Raw genomic sequence first — 21,813 nt, 5'->3', positions numbered from 1 at the left:
CCCTAACACACTGTGCTTGTGCAGAGTGAACAGCTGTTCATGTGACAGAACGGCCACGGGCCACACAAGTGTCAGTTTATCTGTTAAAACCCAATTAAGTTTAGTACAATATAAGTTTATTTATAGGCATATATGTCTAGAATAACCTTTTTGTTCATTTTACCAACCTGAATCACTCAGACTTTAACAATCAGGCAGAAACTCACAGAAGGCAAGGTCTAAAATTTCTACTCTCAGCAATCTTGCCACAACAAGCAATACAGCCTAATTTTAATTTATTTTCTCAATTTTATACAATCTTTAATTTATACAGCTGGGAAGATATCTACTTTCAGTGTCTTAATGTAACAAATTAGCTGTCGAATCATTAACTTTGTTTTTGCAGTTTGTGCTTAGCCAAGAAGATCTGATCATTGTGTTGAAGACTTTAAATGAAAATCTGAGTGATGACTCAATTGAACCTGGAACTGCACAGCTTGAAAAAGTAGATCGTCCTGTTAAGATTACACAAAGTTTTTCACAAAACTCTGCAGGTTTGATATTTTTTACATGAAAATTATTATGTTTTCAGGATTAGAAGAACTCTGTCATAGTCATGAAATAATAAATTAGATTTGTTTTCCCACAGAATAAAAACCAAAGTAAGCATTGAATTGTATTCTATTTGTATGCTATATCTATTAAATAATTTAAAGGACCTAAATTAACACTGGGTTTAAAAAAATACTGAAGCAATAGTGTGGGTATGGATGGGACACAATAGTTCCTACCAACTAATGACTCCTCCTTGGGGTTAGTCCTCCTTGGAGCTGAGATGCCTCCAAGGTGACATGTTTGGTAATAGAAAGACCCAATGAAATCAGATCTGTAGAGGTCATGGAAGTACGGTTCTTAAGTCGGGGGCTGCAGTACTCTAGGGCACTGCTGATGACAGAGCAGTCTATCTGGTTCATCATCAACACTTGGAAGGGGCTGACTAGTTGCGGGAAGTAGGGATTCTTCCCACTCAATTCCTATTAACTTTGCAAGCTAAAGGCCTAATGGATAGGTGTTCTCAGCTGGACAAACAGCAGGAAATTTGCCAGACAGTGTTCTCCAATGTCAAGTTATATGGGTTTAGCTGGTTAAACTCCTGTTGTACCATAGCACAGACTCTAGGCCCCCTACAGCATGGCTGTTGACAACCTGTGCTTATTATTCTCAGAACTGGAAAAGTGGGGCATGTCTCTCCGGGGAGAGAGTGTCTTGTTTTGTTCCAGACACTGGAAAGTGTCCATATGTAGACAGCATACATGTGTGGAACTCCCAATCTGGTTTGGATACTCTTAAGCAATTATCTGCCGGTAAAGTTCCATGAAGAGACTCAGTCAATGTGTTTGTGCACCAGCATGTGGAGTTAGTGTTGGAATATAGGCTTCATCCCTCAATTCTACTGACTTTTAGGTCTTTGTTATACTGGGAGAGGGACAATCCATTAGCTTCTTCACAAGGCTGATCTCTCAAATCATAATTCCAAAGGTCCCCCACCCCTTTGGGATGCCATCGCACATTCCTTTCGCCTCGCTCCCTCCCTTGCCTCCATCAAGGCACCTCTCAAGACCCTCCGCTTCAACCACACCTTCGGCCATCCTCCCTGCCCGCCATGCTCCCTGATCCCAACCTCCACCCCTGTTCGGGTCCAAATCCCTAACTGTCCAGCGCCTTGGAAGTCCTCCTAATGTGAAAGGCACTATGCAAATGTAATTTTGTATTGTATTGTAATGGCAGTCATGGTGCAGGAAAAAACAGGTTTTTGGGGATGCAGGAGGTACATAGCAACAAAGTGGAAACACTTCTGAAGAAAGTCTGAAGCATGAAAAGGGTAGAATATTCTCAGTAAAGCAAATCAATACCTTTGGATACATTAGAGAGTATCTACAGACAATTATTGTGGTGTTTGGACACATCTAAGCAGAATAACGTAGAGGTAAGTAAAATATTGAGCTAATTACAGTTTGTAACAATACAAAATATAACTTTATCTTTTTCAGGAAGAACTGTAGTAACAGCTGCTGTTGTGGAAACACAGAAACCCTTAAAAATTAAAACACAGCTGAAATTGGATTTTCAGTTAGATGAACTTTCATTAGTGCTTGACAGCCAAGCCTTGGATCCGGTAAAGCATTAATCTTTCTTACTTTTCTAACGAATTTCTGATAATGAAACAATTAACTTACCTTTTTGGATTTTTATATGAAATATTTAGTGCTTTCCTGATACCAAATCTGTAACATAGCAAATTGTGTATTACGGTGAAGTCCCTTTATAATGCAGTGGTTCGATATATAAATTCCCAGGCCACATCATAATGCGAGACAATATAAAATAAAGGCTGAATTGCAGATCGAGGGCATCACCACATCGCTTCCTGTTGCAGTTCATGTGCAAAGCAGAAAATGACATAATTTGCGACCAAATTTTCCCAAAGTTGACCATTTTAGTGTGAGAGCCTGTCAGCATGCGAGAAGCAAGTGGGCTGGGTGTGACATCTTTAGTGAATAGGGTCTATATTGCAACTATGTTATAACCAAGTTCTCACAATAACCAAGTGCTTTATGATAGGGTGGCATTGTATATTATTGTTTATTGGGGTACTGTTTCAAGTTACATTAATCCTGTAATTTGAAAAAGTACCCCAATAAACAACTATGTAAAGTGCCACCATATCATGGAGTCCTGTAGCATAGTGGTTAGAGCACTCGCTTCGCAAGCGAGAGGACCTGGATCGTTTGCCGGGCAGGGCAAAACTTTGGGCAGGTTTCCATACTTCACACGCCTCTGTTTACCTTGCAGTAAGTAGGAACTCAGTTGTTAGGCAATTGGCAGATCGCTTTTCCGGGGGTAATAACCCTTCAAAAAATAATAATAATAATTTGGTCACTCAATCCTACACTGTTTGTGGGACTCTGCTGTGTGCGATTGGCTGCTGCATTTCGCCCGCGCAATATACAGTAGACGCCTTGAAGATGTGATAAGGTGCTATATCAAATGCAAGGATTATTATTTATTATTATCATAATCCCTAGATATTAACTCTAATTTAATGCATTAATCTGGGGAAAATAAGATTCAATTTGCATAAATTTACTCATTTATCATCATTAGTATTGAAAGTGTTCTTTAGGCAATTTTGCGAAGCAGCTTCCCACTGCTTGTCCAGCTACAACGACCCTACCCATTAGGGGTTTGGCTTATAGGTTAACAAGAGCCAAGTGGGAGGTATGCCTGCACCCAGTAACTGGTCTGCCTTTCCAGGTTGTGCTGATAAGCCAAGCTGGTTGGTCTGTTATCAGCAGTGCCCTTGAGTACTTGGACCTATGTATGTAAATGTGGAATAAATCTTGATGTTCAATCAGGCAAACAAATATGACAAACTATACTCTCCTATGTCTATGCTCCTCAGACAGATAACGTTCAAACACGCTCCATTAAATTGATTTTTAAAAACTTTGAATTGGAGTCTATAAACATGAAGGTTATGATTAAATACATTTATTGCATTTTTTCTTCATTGTATCAGATGGCAATTCCTGAACAAAAGCGATCTGAACAGCACCAGATAGCACAGTTCAAATTGCACACTGTCTCTGCTTCTGTTAAGATGATATCTGATGGATCCATGAATGCTGTTGTAAAACTTTCCAACTGTATGTTGGACGATAAGCGACATGCAATACAGAAAGCTAAGTCAAGGTGATTTGAATTCTTGCATTTTCTTTAATGAACCTGTATATACTCGACTTGTGTGTTTTTTTTAAAAAAGTTGTAAAGGAACTGTGTTTTACCTGCATTACACAATATACTGGGGGAAAGAAGAGGTTATCTGATGCAATTAAAACTAACACTATTTTCGTCAGTTTGAAAACAACTCCTGAGAATTATCTTATGTTACCCACAAAGTTAGTATAGCACCAGTACTAACAATTCAACATTATGTTGCAGATATGCAAAAGTCTTGCAGGCATTTTTCTTCATACTAGTCATGACAACACCTGTTTATTATTTATTTTTACATTTTGGGTACCATTATTCTGTTTCAAATTTCCCCCCCACATCCCTGAGCACTAGGATAAAGGCAAGATGCCTCAGCACTTCCCAGCATTGCTCCACAAATGAACCTAACATGTAATAATAGTAGCACGTAATGTGGAACATTCATAATTCTAGGTTTTCACTCCTAAAACTGCAGCAATATTTAAAGTTTTAAATGTAACATTTAATTTGGAACAAGAAAATGGGATTGAATACCTAAATATTGAATTCGGGGAGGATTCAAATTATTTGCTTGTTATAACTACTAAGTTGAAATGATTATCTGGCAAATCTTCATTATTCATTATAGGCCGAACACTTAGCATCTAATCTATACCTTCTCCTGGTAGAAAAACTCTCAAATTGCATTCAAATGCACTCGAGAACTGCACAGTATATGTTAAAACAAATGGAAACATGGGACTGATTTCAAGACTTAAGTGCTCAATTGTTTCTGTATTTGTTTTCAGAATGCTGGAGATGAAAATGAGACCTGAAAAGCAAATAATGCTTGAGCTAAAGTACAAACAAGGACGAGAAGGCACATTTATGGAAACTATTGTAGATGATGTCTATCTTTGTGCAAGCATGGAATTTCTACTCACAGTGACTGATTTTTTTCTGAAAGCAAATGAGCAAAAGTCTACAGAGCAGAAAACAAAAACACCAGTCGCACCAGTAAAAGATAAAGGTTAGCAAAATCAAAGGGCACTACCTTTTAATAGTGTATTTGAGTTTGCATACGTATGCATTTATATTTTCTTTTTTACTTCCAGCGCCAGCACAGGCTACATCCAAATTTGAACTCACAATTTACGTTAGGAATCCAGAGATTGTTTTTGTGGCAGATTTAACCAGAGAAGATGCTCCAGCATTAGTGATGACAGCGCAATGTGAGGTTACTATTAACAGTGATCCTGATGGTCAGCAAATGACAGCAACTGTCAGAGACCTCAAAGTTCTGGCCTGTCCATTCATAAAGAAGAGGAAAAGTCAAACTGCTACGGTGTGCTTACATTTATGAATTCAAATGTGTTGGATTACATCATTCTACGGAGTAAAACTATTGGACAATCAATACAACTGAGGGTTTAATTTTTTTAAGACCTAAATTGACCTTGTTTTTTATTTTTTTAATATAAAAATGGTCACCTGGGTGTCATATGCGGTCATGCTTAAGAATATTCGAACCAGACAGAGTCCCATAGATGTATGCGACTTACACGTGGAAATTTTCCAGTGTCTGGAATGGAATGCAATCTCTCTCCTTGGAGGGAAGCATCCTGTTTACCTAATTCCAGAGAATATTAGGTGCAGGTTGGCAAGAGCCAAAGTTAGGGACCTCAGAGGGTGTGTTGAAGTGCTGCTGCAGTTTTACCAGCTAAAACTGCATAACTTAGCATTGACTGTGCTTTTAGTCATCTTTTCCTTCTTCACCCCCCTTGGCTCCCATCCCAAGCTTGGGTGCCTACCAGCATAAAGCACTAAGACATGAAAAGCCCTATATGCTGCTTATGCTTGGTAAATCTAGAATTGAGTAAGGTAGCTTGTTCTTCACTATAGTTATAAGATGTGTTTTTGCTGAGGTTATAGTGCTCTTGTCTCAAGTTTTATCTAATCAACACATTTTCTTTTTAAAACCAGGTATTACAGCCATGTGATTTGTTTTTCCAAAGCAATCAATATGGTACTGGTGAAAAAAACATGGAACTGGCAATTAAATTGCTAATGCTAAAAGTAAGTGTTTCATTGAATTTTAAACCTTTTATTGCATATTTATATGAAAATAAATTCAAAAAAATAAGAACTTTATATCCATCTACTTATTTCCTAGGTATCGCCTGTTATTATCAACACGGTGCTCACAATTACATCTGCTTTGAGTCGAGCTCCTGAGAGTCCACATGAGAAAAATAGTCAAAACCCTTCTGATTTATGGGATGAAAAGAATGTCAAAGATTTAAAATTTTGGTTTTTGCAAGATGATAAAGCTAACAAAAGTGAGAATACCTTGACGTCACAATTAGTACCAACAAGTGAGAACCTAAACGTGGTGATAGAATTCATTTGTGTGACCCTTGAAGCGGGTGTTGGACACAGAACCATTCCAATGCTCCTGGCAAAGTCAGCTTTTAAGGGGACTCTAAAAAATTGGAGTACCTTTATTAACCTACAGTGCAACCTTACTTCAGAGGTAGGTTTTCTTTAAATATAAAACCTTTAAAGATATTGTGTCCAGATCTTTTTGTATTGTCTCTTTTTGTTATCGATTTCTTTTATATACGTATGTGCTTATCTGGAAAGTAATGCAGATTTAAGGAAGGGTATATCTCAGCCAATTGTTGACAAGAATGCTTATCTTTAGAATTAACTGCTATAATAAACATAAGATCACAAGAGGTCGGATGATGAAGGCCCTTTGGGACATTTGATCTCATCTTCGGGTCATTTGATTTGATTCGGGACACAACTTATCTGTTTTTTTAGTCCAGCATTCTGGCCTCAATCTCTTTGTAGTATTCTGTTTTCAGTTGTTAAATAAATACTTAACTGGTGTCTGTCCTGAAATTACCCTTCAGAACCCTAAACCTATCTACTTGTTCTATTGCTGCATTACATTGTTTTGACATGGTGACCAATACGTCAACTAACCTTCCTAGATCTTGCATTTATATAGCTCCTTTCATATGGGATAGTGTCTTGGAGCACCGAACATACACACGTCTCCTATTCTTCTAATTTGTAGTACATTCGCACTTTTCTATATTGAACTTCATTTGGCAGTCAGTTTTAAAATGTTGTTTGCAATTAAAGTAAGGTACTCAATTTCTATGCATTTGTTGTGTGGGAGTCCTCAGTCAGGATGCCTAATGTTATGAGGGGCGTTAGCCCAGAAGTTTGGGCATCCCTGACCCACTGGATGTCCACTACACCCTCTCCATGTTCATGATGTCACAAAATTGGGCACAATACTAACTACAATCTGGCCAATCTATTTTACAAACTTAAAATTACTTCGTTACTCCTTGTATTTGGTGCCCCTAAATATAAAATATAATTTCCATTTGCTGTTTTATAGTGTTATCTGCTTCTGCTCCTACTTTTAAAACCATAAAGGTATTCCTAGGTATCTCTGTTCCTCCACTTCAACAAGAAAATTGTCTGTTGAGGTATATTTTTTCTTTCCTCTTGTTCCCCAAATGCACTACTTTGTATTTTTCTGCATGGATTCCATTTGCACTTTATCTGCCTTCTTAGCTAACCTATGCATTTAATTCCATAGTCTTCTGTAAAATAAGTTGTTTAAATGGTATATTGTGATATCAGAGTAATATTTTACACAAGTGACAGCCAATAGTGTGGTTAAATCAATTAGTATAGATGCATTCAAGAGGAAGTTTGACCGTCAATTATTTGAGCCCTTCTCTATTTATTGGGATGCTACTGGCCAATTGTAGACACATGCATTTGTCTCTCATAAAACAGTGTGAGTTATTTGAGCCCTCCTCTGCAGATATGTAGTTCTGGGATGGTACCTATCTATGATGGATAGCGGGGGGAAAATAATGAATTTCTAAATAAAATTGCAATCAAATTGGTGCAAACTATTAATTGCTTAAGAAGGAACTATCCATATTGTGTTTGCTTTGGTAGGTACACTACTACAATGAAGTGCTTGCAGTGTGGGAACCACTGCTGGAACCATTGGAAGTTGAAAACAGTGAATGCTTTAGACCATGGGAACTTTGGATAAAGGTTTGTTCTTACACTAATTTACATGTGTTTATAACAATATTGAAATCTATTGCTGACTTAACTTAAAAAGAATAAAATAGTAGAAGTTGCTGGGAACATGCAGCAGGTCAGGCAACATCCACAGAGAGCTGAATTAAAAAATTGAAATTAAAAACTTAAAAAGAAGTTGTACGATTAATAATGAGGAAATAGGCTGTTCATTCCTATTTTCTTACCATTTCAGAGGGTCCAGAATTTGGCAAATTTTTAAATAGTCTTTAATTTTCAAGCGAGTTTTCAACATTTTGCCAAATTCTGCACACTTTGAAATGCTAACAAAGAGTAAATCTATACCCAGGTATAATTTCTATACAAGTGTTTCTTGTTTAAACAAAAAGTATTAGTAGTATTAGTATTATTAGTTTGGGCTTTATATCCAGAAGAGTAGAGTATACAAGTCTTCTTCTGGATAAATGGTAGTGTTGAATTTATACAAAACCTTGGCTCAACCACATTTGTAGTCTTGGTTGCAATTCTGATCTCCACACTATAAGGATATAGCAGTGATGGAAACAGTACAGGGTAGGTTTATAAGAATGATACCAGGGCGTAGAAGAAACAATTTGCCGAGATTTATTTTTCTCCTCTCGGACTGGTTGTGGAGGATGGATTGCATTTGAGATATGATATTTTACTTTCTCCCTGTGTTCATTCAGACCAAACTTCAAGAGTTGATGCATTGATATTAATATTTCTTGCATTTGATGTAGGACCTTTCACATCAGGAGGATCTCTCAAAGCGCTTCATGGGGTTTACTGTGAAGTGAAGTTACTAAGTATGAATATTAACTGGTTTGGATATTCTTAAGCATGGTGATGGTACATCCAAAAAAGAATATTAACTATTATATCCCATTGTAAAGGTATTTTCCATAAAAATAACAAATAAATAAACTTTGTATTTGGTGTACGCGCTTTCACGTCAGGAGGATGTGTCAACGCATTTCACAAACGGGGAACTTCAGATTAGCGTCTCATCCAAAAGTCACCTCCGACGGTGCAGTGCACCCCTCAGCACCTAAAGTTTCATATTGAAATGAAATTCAAATAAATAGATTTCAAAACTTGTTTAGTATTTTAATTGTAGAGCGTCTTCTGTGATTTCAAAAATGGCACCTTTGCAGATTATTACTCATTTAGGTGTGAACCTACACAATTTGGTATATTTTAAATATTTGATGAGTTTCTTGTTTGAACGAGTTTCACCTTTAAATGCTCTTCATAGCCTATTTACGTTCAAAGGGGACTATCACTTTCATCTGCACCCAAGGTTGCTTCCCTTGTGGCCAAACAGTGTATGTTTTTTTTCCTGTAGGTATAAATGATTGGTCCAGAATGGACAATTTGCAAGCAAAAAAAAATTTATTTCAGTTTCTTGCTCAGGAAAGTGAAAAAAAATCCATCTCAACACTTGAGGTTTTTCCACTTGCAACAGGTTATAAATGACTAAAGATAAGATGCTATGTACACTGGATGTGAAGGATTGAGTAAAGTATATATTTTTTAGAAAATAATAGACCATTTTTAAATTGGTTTTTTTAAAAAAGAATTTTCTCTTTCACTTTGGCTCCTTTGCTACTTCAGATAAAGAAGAAAGTTGTCAAACAACAGGCAAACACGGAAAATGAGAAGGAACTGTTCAATGTCCCAGAATATAAAACTGTCATTAATATCTCTTCCAAAGACCAGCTCAACATTACATTGTCAAAATGTGGTTTGAACATGCTGAACAATTTAGGCATGGTAAGAATATTTTCTTTAAAAACCTTCATATTGTTACCTCGGTTTTCAAGAGTTTCTTATCAATTATTTGTTGTCAGCATTCTCCATATAAATTAAGAGTTGTAGTTACCACTTCACATATGTTTCATTTACACCTTCACCTTCTTTCAATTCTCTCCCCTTCCCACACATACATGCACAAAGGGATTTCTGTGACTTGTTTCCCTGTTACAAACTCAGCTTTACCAGCATTTAGAAAACAGTCATTCTGGCTCATAAGATTTCTTATTTACATGTAGCTTCAACTGTAGCAAATAAGTCCTTAGATTTTCTTATCAATTGAAGAAATTGCCATCTGTCTAAAGAAATACTTCCTGAGCTTGTCCTTCACAAGTAAATCCATCTCTTTCCCTACTACCCTTGTCTTTCTGAAGTGTTTAACTTAACTTGCTTTATCCGATTAGCTTTTTATAGATTCCCCTTTGAGATATCACTTTTTACATGAGATGTTACGTATAATGAGAATAATGCTTCCCTTTAATATGGTACCCTTCTCCTCGGGAGGACATCTCAAAGGGCTTCACAGGATGTACTGAAAGTATGTATTGAATGTACTGAATCATAAGACATTTGATACTTTTGTTCCTGGTTTAGGCATAAAACTGTTTCAGGATCAACTTAATCACAATTGTGATGTGATCCTACATTGATAGTAATTTGAAGGGAAACATGGAGTGTAGTGTCTGCTTCCTTTTTTTCTTCCAATCTGAAATGCCTTTGTGTTATCTTTATTAAACAACATTTGTCAGTGATAAACCCAGATACATATCCTGTTGAGCAGCCTTTGTTAGATCCTAGCTTCCTTCTTTGATTCCGCAGTCTTAGCTCGGGTCACCTACAAATTCAACTTTGTTGCAATAACCCCTCATTTAAATACACCAAGATCATGAAAATCTGGTTGTAGGGGTGAGGGAAGGCAGAGAGGTGGGAGAGAGACCAAAGACACGGTCGAAGAGAAGGGTCTTAAGACTGGCCTTGAAGGAGGCAAGGGAGGAAGTGAGGTGAAGGGACTGTGCAATGGAGTTCCAGAGTGTGGGGGCAGAGAGGCTGAAAGCCCGGCCACCGATGGTAGGGCAGGTAGGGCGGAAGACATGGAGCAGGCTGGAGCCTAATGAACGGAGGGAGGGGCAGGTTGATAGGGAGTCAGCAGGTCAGAGAGGTAGGAGGAGGCAAGGCCATGGATGGCCTTAAAGGCTGGTGAGTACGAGGATCTTGAATTCGATCCTATGGGGGATGGAGAGCCAGTGGACTCGGGTGAGGGTGGGAGTGATGGGGAGCCTGGTGCGTGAGAGTACATGAGCTGCACAGTTTTGGATGATCTGCAGTTTGTGAAGGGAAGCGTTGGGAAGGCCGATGAGGAGGGAGTTCCCGTAATCGAGCCTTGAGGTGACGAATGGTTGGGTGAGGGTTTTGGCAGCCTGAGGGTGAGGCAATGGCAGAGTCTGGCAATATTGCAGAGGTGGTGGTAGGCAGTGCCGGTCATGGTCCGGACGTGGGGGAGAAAGGACAGTTCAGGGTCAAACAAGACACCCAGGTTCCTGACTGCCTTAGTGAGGGTGAGTGTGCAGCCGTGGAGGCTGATGCTGCCAGCGCTTGAAGTTCGGAGGCGCTGGCGCAAGCCAATCAGGAGGGCCTCGGTCTTGCTGATGTTGAGTTGGAGAAAGTTGGCCCTCGTCCAGGACTTGATGTCGGACAGGACGCCAGTAGTCCTGGAGTTCAGGGTGGAGGCAGAGAGGTAGAGCTGGGTGTCATCCACGTACATGTGGAAATTTACCCCGTATCTGCGGATGATGTCACCAAGGGGAGCATGTAGACACTTAACCTAACTTCCCTTACAAGTACACTGCTTTCTTTTCTTTAGACGGTTATTAATTCATTTGTTGCACTTGATACCTACTGACGTTAAATGGTAAAGAAGGCTTGTGTGAGGCATTATCAAAGACCTTTTGGAAGTCAAAGTGAAAACGTCATTTGACATTTGACATCCTTGATCCTGATTTAGGTATAAAAAATGTCAAGATTACCTTAATCACTTCTGTGATGCGATTGTCATTCTTTGAAGTCTCAGCTTTTGAAGTTCCCCTTCAAAACTGATTTTCAGCCACTGAAAACTGGTTTCTAAGTTTGCTCACACATCAAAGTAGAAGTAGAGGACAAGAAAAGATAGGTCAGTAAAAGGTACAAAACAACATTACAGATAGCAGTTAGGAAATACCGGTAGACTGGGTAGAAATTAAAGATTAAAAATATAAAACTGGGTCAAATGATAGTAGAACACTCGAGCCAGATTTATATTTGGCCACATGGATGGACACTTAATTCAAGATTTGCATCCAGGGAGGTGGAAACCTTGACAGTCCGAACAGAGATAAACAACACACTTTACCAGTAACAGTTCCAGAGGGGTGCTGGCACCTCGGTTTGCATTTGGTGTTCTGCAACCCCTATTAAGACCATTCACCTTCAGAATCCCCAAGCTCACTGCTCAGCTGTCTTCCACTGCTTAGCAAGCCATGTGGCCCAGGCCTCAAGCCTTCTTGTTTACTAGGCTGGGGCCTCGTTCCCCGAGCCTCAGAGAGAGAGAGAGAGAGAGATCTTCCACCCTCTCGAGTACGCTCCAAAGGCCACCCTAGTAACCTTCCACACTGTCAGTTCCCAAGTTCATTACAATAGTAAAGAATAGAGAACATCACACACGGTATACACAGGATGGGCAAGCGTAATTGAAGTGTGCTTTATTAATTTTATTAAAATGTGTTTGATTGGTGGGGAAGGGATTCCACATATTTTTTTTTCTTCTGCAGCTTTTTGCCACCCCACTTTCTCACTTAAAAGCCTGATTGTGCTCTCACCCAACATTCTTAAATGTGTGCCTTCCAAAGTGGAGGTGGGATGGGGGGGGCGGTGGGGTGGTAATTGCATGATGAATCAAAGCAACTTAATTTTTCACGACTAACATCAGGGTCCCAAGACCAATTGCAGAGTTAATAGCTATTCATTCTACAAGATTCATAGCTGATTTACTGTAATATATCTATTTAAAATTCCAGTCTGTGAGCTTGAAATACTGTCCTTACAAAACCAATCAACCTATGGAGTCTGGAATTGCCAACCACAACAACTTGCATTAATTGTGGCGTCTTTCACACGGGGTGGTGTCTCTGAGTGCTTAATTTAAAATAAAATTTACATTTATATAGCAACAATTTGTATTTATATAGCGCCCTTCAGACGGTGTCGTGTCAGGGAGCGTTTCACCTTTCATAGCGAGGGAACGTCTTAAAGTGCCTTCACAACGGTGGCTGGGCACCTGAACTGGGGGGTAGGAGCAAAGAGAGATGAAGGAGGGAGGAGAAAGATGACCAAAAGCACAGTCAAAGAGGTACGTTTTGAGATGTGCTTTGAAAGAGTGGAGGAAAGGAGCAAGTCGGAGGGACTCTGGGATGGAGTTCCAGAGAATGGGGACAAAATGGCTGAAGCATTCATATCCTTAGAATTGGCTTACATTTTGCCAATATTGAGCTGTCTCTTCTAAGTTTTACCTTTTTTCTAGGCATTTGCTGAAGCAGCTAGCCAAACCGCTGAAGTATTTCAGAAAGACCAAGCACCTTTTGCAGTGAAGAATTCCCTAGGACTTCCTGTTACCATTTCTCCTCATGATTTGCTTGTCTTCATCAATCAAGACTTTGGACATGAGCCATATGAACTGACAATTGGAGAGAATCTCAGCATGGATTACCAGCCAACCACGAGTGAAAAGGATCAACTTTTGAACCTGACCTGTGCAGAGGCCAATAAGCTTTTTTACATATCACTAAGTAAGATTGTTATTTTGGTCATTCATCATGAAGTAAACATTTATTCCCTTCTGATGGTTATAACTCGAGGCTCTGGGCTTCAAAATAATTTAATTTACTTTCGCATTGCATGTAACTACATACATTCTGTGAAATATATTTATGATAATACAATAATCCTTGCAGTTGATATAGTGCTACACTGAGTCAAAGCATCTCAAAGTGCTTCACAGGAATTAATTTAAAGTGCAGTGACTGTGTATTTTATATGTGAACGTGGCAGCCAAATTGAGCACAGAACTGTCCCTCAAACAACCCTGAAATTAATCACTAATTTTATCTGGGGGATTGTTGGCCAGGATACTGGAAGAAACTCCCTTTTTGTTTGAATAGCACCATGCGTTCTTTAACATCTACCTGAACAGGCAATGGGCAGATGGAATTCAGTTTAAAGTCATCCAAAGGATGGCACTTTTAACAATCAGCATTCTCCCAGGACTGTACTATCGTGTCAGCCTACACTATGAGTTCAAAGTCCCAATGTGGGGTTTGAACCCATAACCTTATGGCATTCACTCTATTAAATACTTTGCGATTTTATGTTAATAATAGTAACATTAATGTAGAGAAAGCATGTTGTGGTGGGGGGAACCTTTCGAAGCTTCACCAGAATCACAGTAATTGTACATTTTATCTTTTGTAGGATATATATTGTAATTGGCAGTTCCTACTCCTGCATGTATACACTGATTGATATAGCACTAATAATCACAAATATTCTTTAATTTAGAAATTAAAATTCTAAACTTAGACGGCATAAATGGAACCTTGACCAAGGGTAGTGAAACCAAACAATTTGCACATGTTGGGTTACTTGTAAGTGAACAGACTATCCAGAACTCAGTAGCTCATGTCCTCCACCGTATTAGGCTCCATGAGCCTATCACCTGCACCCTTGCTCAGTTCTCCTGGCTCATCCCCCAGAGGATTGAGTTCAAGATCCATGTCCTCATTTTTGAATCCCTCCACAGTCTTGCCCCACCCTATCTGCTATCTTCTTAAATTCTATCAACCGACCTGGTCCCTCCACTCAGCAGGCCCTGGTCTGCTTCATGTCTCCCACCCTGCCTACCCCACCATCAAGTGTCGGTCGTCATACTATCTGACCCCACGCCCTGGAACTCCATTGCCTTCTTCAAGGTCCTATTTGACCACATCTTTGGCTATCTTTCCACAACCCCCATCTCAGGTGCAAACCCTCAATTTCCAGCATTTGTTACGTCCCTCCGAAGTGAAAGGCGCTATTTAAATGCAATTTGTTGTTATGCTTACTTTCCAAGTCAAATAGATTGCAGTATTCTGCTCCAGACACAGAAACCCCAGGATATTGACCCTGGACAGACTGTCTGTTCCCAGGTTGGTGCTTTGCAGAGAAGAGTGAGACTGTGAGTCAAGGGTACTGGGGATGGATCATTCACATTGACATGTTAACATTTAAACAGTATTCTTGTGAGAGCTTCCACTTCTTTCCCCCACATCTTCTCACCACCCCTTCCCCCCTCCCACCACCATCCCAGGAGAGAATGTTTCTTATATCTTGTATTCAGTAAACTGTTCTGTTATATTTGATTGCATGCAGCTCCTCAGGGTCACTCTACTGCTGAACAGATTCCACTAACAAAATTAGGCCGTCGTATGTACAATATTACATACAATGAGTCAACTGTTCAGCGATGCATTATTTGCCAGATTGATGCAGATCAAGGGAGCAAGATAATAACAATCCGATCTCCTCTTCAGGTACAATGTTCATAATAGCATTCACTTTTTCATTATAGTGTGTTAATTATTTAAATATTTGTGTTTTTTCTTAATGCATGCAGTTCTCAAGCCTCAGATCTTTTCAATCTGCCTAATACACTACAAAATTATATTTGTAAAGTGCCTTTCATGTCAGGAGTATGTCCCAAGGTGCTGAACAGTCAGGGATTAGGACCTGAACCGGGGGTGGAGGGGTTGGGATCAGGAGGGTGCAGGGCAGAAAAGGTGGCCGAAGGTACGGTCGAAGAGGAGGGTCTTGAGGCGTGCCCTGAAGGAGGCAACAACAACAAGATTTCATTTATAGAGCGCCTTTCACGTCGAGAGGACGTCAGAAAGTGCTGGACAGTTAGGTCGGGACCCGAGCAGGGGGGAAATCGTCAGGGTGAGGGGAGGGAAGGGAGGGAGTGAGTGAGGAGGGAGTAGAGAGTCAAGAGGGGAGCTGAAGGCACAGTCGAAGAGAAAGGTCTTGAGACCGGCCTTGAAGGAGGAAAGGGAGGAAGCAAGGCGAAGGCACTGGGGGATAGAGTTCCAGAGCCTAGGGGCTGAGAGGCTGAAGGCCCGGCCACCGATGGTAGGGCGGTTGGGGCGGGGGATGTAGAGCAGACCGGAGCCAGAGGAACGGAGGGTATGGGCAGGTAAGTAGGGGGATAGTAGGTCGGAGAGGTGTAAGTAGGGGGATAGTAGGTCGGAAAGGGAGGGAGCAAGGCAAAGGGAATGTGGAATGGAGTTCCAGTGGGTGGATCAGAGAGGCTGCAGGCATGACCGCCAATGGTGTGGCGAACGGGGTACATGGAGTCTGCTGAGCAGATGGAGTGGATAGGTTGATAACGGGGTTAGTAGGTTGGAGAGATAGGAGGGGACAAGGCCTTGGAGGGCCTTGAAGGTGAGGATAAGGATGAATACTCTTCAGAATTACGTAAGCAGGGTGTGTCCTCCGGGAAGAGAGTACAGAGGAAACTGGTTTGGATACTCTGAAGCATATGTTGGAAGCATGAATTTCCACATATGTCAAATAACTGGCTGACCAAAAAAAACGTATAATAAAAAATTGCATTATTTTGTAATGTTTCAAGGCCTTTGCAGTAAGTACATTGCCTTTACAAACATAGTTATACAATTAAGCACCTCTTTGAAAAAGTTTTTCAAATGGTGAAATCACTGTATCTGCCAGTTATGTTTCAGTAACAAAAAGAGGAGAGAAAAAATAAAACCACAGCTTGTTACATTTGGAATAATATTCATTTAGATGATTTTCCATAACTAAATTGTTTCTATTTTCCCTTTTCAAAATTTACAGGTAAAGAATCACTTTACAGTACCTTTCAATGTATTTGAAAATACAAAGTCTAACCTGAATCTACTTGGTACAGTTCAGCCAAAGCAAGAGTTCAATCTTCCTTTACCTTCTTACAGGTATGGTATCTCTTTAATTCTTCAAGATTTTTTTTTACAAATGTAGAAACTTTACACAAAATTAGTTGCAGGATAATTTGCATTATGCTTAAGAAAGAAAAACAATTATATGATTTATAAATTGATCTTTTGTTACAATAGATAAAGTATCTTAAGAGAAGAGATTTTTCGGGAATCCATTTCAGTTTGAAATCATCAAGTTCACCTTTATTACAATGCAATCAAAAATTTCTAGTTTAGAAAAATCATTGCATGATTTCATGTTCATGAACTATAATGGGCGTAATAAACATGGCACGTTTTATATAGATTACTGTTTCTCCACTTTAAATTTTGATTATACAGAGACCTGTACGGAGACCTGTAGCTCAGTGGTTAGAGCACTCGCCTTGCAAGCGAGACACCTGGATTCAATTCCAGGCAGGGCGAAACCTTGGGCAAGTTTCCTTACTCCACACGCCTAATAATAATCCCTCCAAAAACAATAATAAATTGGTAATTTTCAATCCATGACTGTTTGTGGGACACTGCTGTGCGCAATTGGCTGCCGCGTTTCGCCCACAAATATACGGTCAATTCACTTTACAGTCTGTTCTGTGAAGCGCTTTGAGACGTCGAGAAGACGTAAAAAGCGCTATATTAAGTGCAAGGATTATTATTATTATTTTATACGTAGTTTTGTTTAACTTGCTTATTCACTATCAATGCGCAACTGATCATTTTTTTGCTTAAACCTAATAGCAATATTTATTTTTAAAGTGCAAAAATTCAATGTATTATCCGAATACATTTATGCAAAATAAAATTCAGTTTTGTAGTTTTTATAGGTTGGATTGATTCTTATGCTCAACACATTGAGATAGCTGGGATAGTATTGTTGTTGCACTTGATATATTGGTAAAGTTGTGATTTTGTTTCACTTCACAAACTGGAAAAACTTGCCAAAGTGCAGTTGCAATCTTGCCCATTATTGAAGTTTCACTCTGAATTGTAGCTTTGGTTTTGATTTTTGTCACCCTTTTTAAATTACATGATTTATGTTAATTTTATATAACATAAGAACATAACATAATGAATGCTAGACGAAAATTAAGTTTTATCTTAATGGAACATAATTCCAAATATTAAATTGTAATATCTACTTGGTTTGTTAACATTTCTGTTTTCAGATCAGATCTTTGTTTCCAGCTAATAACAAAAAGCGAAGAGGTGTATGATCCCTGTGAGATGATCACTTTTGATCACATAAAGAGAAATACAAATGCAATGTTTTCTCGAGAATGTCAACTATCTGGATCCAGTGAGCAGCTCTCACTAATAATCAACTTAGTTGCCATGCGTGATCAACTTACATCTGATTTTTCAGATGCAATTTCTGATGAAGAATGTGATGCATATGTTCTCCATCTTTGGCCACCTGCAATTCTTCAAAACCTTTTGCCTTATTCAGTCAATGTTTCTGTAAAGTGGGAGGTAAGTTTACCGGTGTGTTAATTCTTTTTCATTCTTCCACACACTAGAATTATAGTATCATTAAATAAAAAATAAAGGGTCTTTAAGAGGTTTTGTTAACATGAGTCTTGTGATTTCTCCTCTTTCATACAGTATAAATTAAATTGGGAGAAAGTAGAAGGAATTTTTAAAAAAAAAAAAATTTAACACAGGGATCTAACATCCAGATCCTGAAGGTGGAGTCCTGTAGTTCAGTGATTAGAGCACTTGCCTCGCAAGCGAGAGACCTGGGTTCAATTCCCGGCATGGTGAAACCATGGGCAAGCTTCCTTATTCCACAAGCCTGATAATAATCCCTCAAAAAAAAAGAAACAAAATAATAATAATTAGGTCACTCAATGCACGACTGTATGTGGGACACTACTGAGCGCAATTGGTTGCCGTGTTTCGCCCACAGATATACGACCAATTCACTTTATAGTATATTCTGTGAAGCGCGTTGAGAGGTCTAGAAGACGTGAAAAGCGCTATATCAAATGAAAGGATTATTATAGTTAATATCCAATTGACTTCCTTACTAAAGTTGGCCAACAATTGTGCAATAACACATCATCAGTCAGGTAAACTAACTTGTCTCACCATGGTCTAGAGTCTAGACCCATCTCACAATCTCTATTAGTGGGTGAATAATCCAATGCTTGGTGATTCTGCTTCACAATGATAGGAATATCGACATTGAATAATCAGATTTGGGTGGGGGATGCAAGGGAGGTAAGTGGAGTCTCCTCAGAGCTGAGCTGGCTTCAAGGTTATGTGCTTAGCAATGCAATGTTAGAATTAAGTCAACCCATCGATTACAGATTTGGATGATAATGGGTTTCCACATGTGTCATAGATTCTCGACTGACAAAAAAAACATGTGTTTTGGAAGATTTGAGCTTTTGGTTGATAAAGTAAAGCTTCTATCGGTAAAGTGTTTCTTCACCTGTGAGAACAGTTTTATTTAATAAAACTAAAAAACCAAAGCAGATTATTGAAAACATTTTAAAGCACTTTCCTTTGCTTTCATATACAAAGAGATATTAAAATGCTTGCAATTTTCTTTTGTTAAAGGAACATACAAAACAAACAGTGACACTGGAAGAGGGACATTCTGCCCAGCTTCATAATGCTGAACTGGACAAATCCAAGTTAGAACTACACATTCTGAATTATTTTGAACATAGCTGGGAAGGAGAGTACTACATCAAAAGCAATCAAAAAGACATTGAATTTGTTAAGTTCACTGCAGTTATTGATAATGACAGATTTGATATGGATATTGCAATCCATTTGACCTACAATGTTGGACATGTCATGCTAGCATTGTACAGCCCCTATTGGATGCTGAATAAAACTGGACGGATGCTTCAATATAAAGCTGATGATATTCATCATAAACATCCTTTGGACTACAACAAGCCACTTCTTTTTTCATTCAGACCCAAAAACTTTTTCCATAAGAACAAGGTAGGATTTTTTTGTTTGTTTTAATCTTGAATTACAGTTCTTTTAGTTTCCAGTCTTAGGGGTTGATTGTTTTTGTTTTTTGTTTTGTTTGTTAGGTACTCTCCTTTGTAAAATATTATTGGAACATTATGAAATAGACATTACTAAATTTTCTTTTAAATATTCAAATGTATCTATAATACTATTAAAACTTGAAACATTTAAGTAACAAGATGCAACCTAGAGCTTGATTATCTATAGCAGCTTCATATTGATTGGAAATATTTAGTGACTGACAGAACCACATCCAATTCCTTTTACTTCTCCACCTCAGCTAATTGATTATAGAACGTGTTTACTGCTTACAGTTCCAAAATGAAATGCCTTATATTTATCAATATTTTGTAAAATTGTTGCAAGGACAAGGGTTTAAAGAGAGGCCCCCCTCTCGACTCTCTACCCCCTCCCTTCCCTCCCCTCACCCTGACCATTTCCCCCTTGCTCGGGTCCTGACCCAACTGTGCAGCGCCTTGGGACGTCCTCCCGACGTGAAAGGCGCTCTATAAATGGAATCTTGTTGTTGTTGTTGTTGATGGGCAAAAAGTACTGGCCAACCCAACATCACCCACTTCTTTTGGGGAGGGGTAGGTGGAGAGAGAATTGTCACTTCCTTGACTATCCTTTTCCCATTCAAGAACACACTCTTTTGCTCCCTGCAAACTTCATTGGTTTTCCAAAGAAATCTTGTGTCATGAGAATATTGCATCACATCTGTATACCTATATTTAGGTTTCCTCTTGTTTGCGTTGGATAACATTTAAAATGATTTTATTATTCTGTGCAATTAATATTCAGAGGATAAGTTTTAAAAGTTGTCAAATGTCAGATTACAATACAATGCAATTTACATATATATATGTATATAGAATAACAACATCATAATACATTTTGTTCCTGTTATGTAATCATTCTTAAATGTTCCAAAAGCAGTTTCATCTATGGTAAGGAGCATAGTTAAAATCACATTACAAAATATTGATTGAACACAAATATGTAATTTCATTGAATGTTGAAATTGTTATATTCTATGGCAGGTTCAGCTTAGGATAACTGACAGCAACTTATCTGATGAATTCTCTCTGGACACTGTGGCTAGCTATGGCTGTGTTAAATGCAAAGGAATGAAAAAGGAGTATCAGGTAAGAAAATTACAAAATATTAAATGTGTATTCTGAAAAATAGAAGGCTGAATAAACTGCATATTAACTCTGATTTAGAATTATGTCTTCTTTGTATTTTTCTGTTTTGGTTACTTTTTTTCCAACAATTCGATCAGGCATGACATTTTACCCACCGATTGCTTTAATACTCATGCACTTTCGACCTTCTGGGAATCATGTACAATCTACACAAAATTGATGTATCAGTGCTTCCTCATTCTCCCGGCACTTCTACAAATGCATTGTAGGCAGGAAGCCTTTCAGCCATTCTGTCCCCACTCCCTGGAATTCAATCCTGAAATCTCTTTGCCTTCCTCCGTCCCCTCTTTCAGGGCACGTCTCAAAATCTACTTCCTTGGTTGGTCATCTTTCCTCTCTCAATCCTCCTCAGCTCCCACCCCCAGCTTGCGTGCTCATTCAGCACTGTGAAGCACATCGAAATGTCCACCCAACTTGAAAGATGCTATACAAAAGTATGTTGTAATGTTCTTGTAATGTAAATACATTGTAAGAATGTATCGCTTGATTAGTGATTATACTCCTGAAATTCACCATAAGACGTAGGAGCAAGAGTAGGCTATTCAGCCCTTCGAGCCTGCCCCGCCATTTAATAGGATCATGGCTGATCTTCTAACCTTATGATTAACCTATATCAAACACTGGTTAGACCTCAGTTAGAATATTGCACCCAGTTCTGGGCACCACACTATAGGAAGGATGTTAAGGCATTGGAAAGGGTGCAGAGGAGATTTACGAGGATGGTACCGGGAATGAGGGACCTTGATTATGAGGAAAGGTTTGAGAAACTAGGATTATCCTCATTGGAGCAGAGAAGGTTACGAGGAGACCTAATAGAGGTCTTCAAAATCATGAGGGCATTTGATCGTTTAGAAAGGGAAAAACTGTTTCCACTGGTGGTTGTGTCAGTGACTTGAGGTCACAGATTTAAAATAGTATCTAAAGGAAGCAGAGGG

At 38.9% G+C, this 21,813-nt stretch overlaps 1 protein-coding gene across 1 annotated transcript in view; it reads left to right on the top strand.

Annotated features, from left to right (window-relative positions):
* The window catches only part of vps13a (vacuolar protein sorting 13 homolog A), a 124,650-nt gene that overhangs the window by 63,646 nt on the left and 39,191 nt on the right, over positions 1-21,813 (top strand). Inside the window, exons 35-49 of the mRNA XM_007904924.2 lie at positions 386-533; positions 2,031-2,155; positions 3,560-3,732; positions 4,542-4,762; positions 4,848-5,077; positions 5,716-5,808; positions 5,906-6,265; positions 7,726-7,827; positions 9,451-9,609; positions 13,202-13,466; positions 15,085-15,245; positions 16,564-16,679; positions 17,849-18,152; positions 19,245-19,640; positions 20,714-20,818. Of these exons, the coding sequence (XP_007903115.2) occupies positions 386-533; positions 2,031-2,155; positions 3,560-3,732; positions 4,542-4,762; positions 4,848-5,077; positions 5,716-5,808; positions 5,906-6,265; positions 7,726-7,827; positions 9,451-9,609; positions 13,202-13,466; positions 15,085-15,245; positions 16,564-16,679; positions 17,849-18,152; positions 19,245-19,640; positions 20,714-20,818 (2,958 nt within the window). The remainder of the gene's footprint in view (positions 1-385; positions 534-2,030; positions 2,156-3,559; positions 3,733-4,541; positions 4,763-4,847; positions 5,078-5,715; positions 5,809-5,905; positions 6,266-7,725; positions 7,828-9,450; positions 9,610-13,201; positions 13,467-15,084; positions 15,246-16,563; positions 16,680-17,848; positions 18,153-19,244; positions 19,641-20,713; positions 20,819-21,813) is intronic.

The sequence above is a fragment of the Callorhinchus milii genome, unplaced genomic scaffold (genome assembly GCF_018977255.1).
Source record: "Callorhinchus milii isolate IMCB2004 unplaced genomic scaffold, IMCB_Cmil_1.0 Scaffold1, whole genome shotgun sequence".
NCBI classification, from domain to species: Eukaryota; Metazoa; Chordata; class Chondrichthyes; order Chimaeriformes; family Callorhinchidae; genus Callorhinchus; species Callorhinchus milii.
This window is presented reverse-complemented; position numbering and strand designations above follow the sequence as displayed.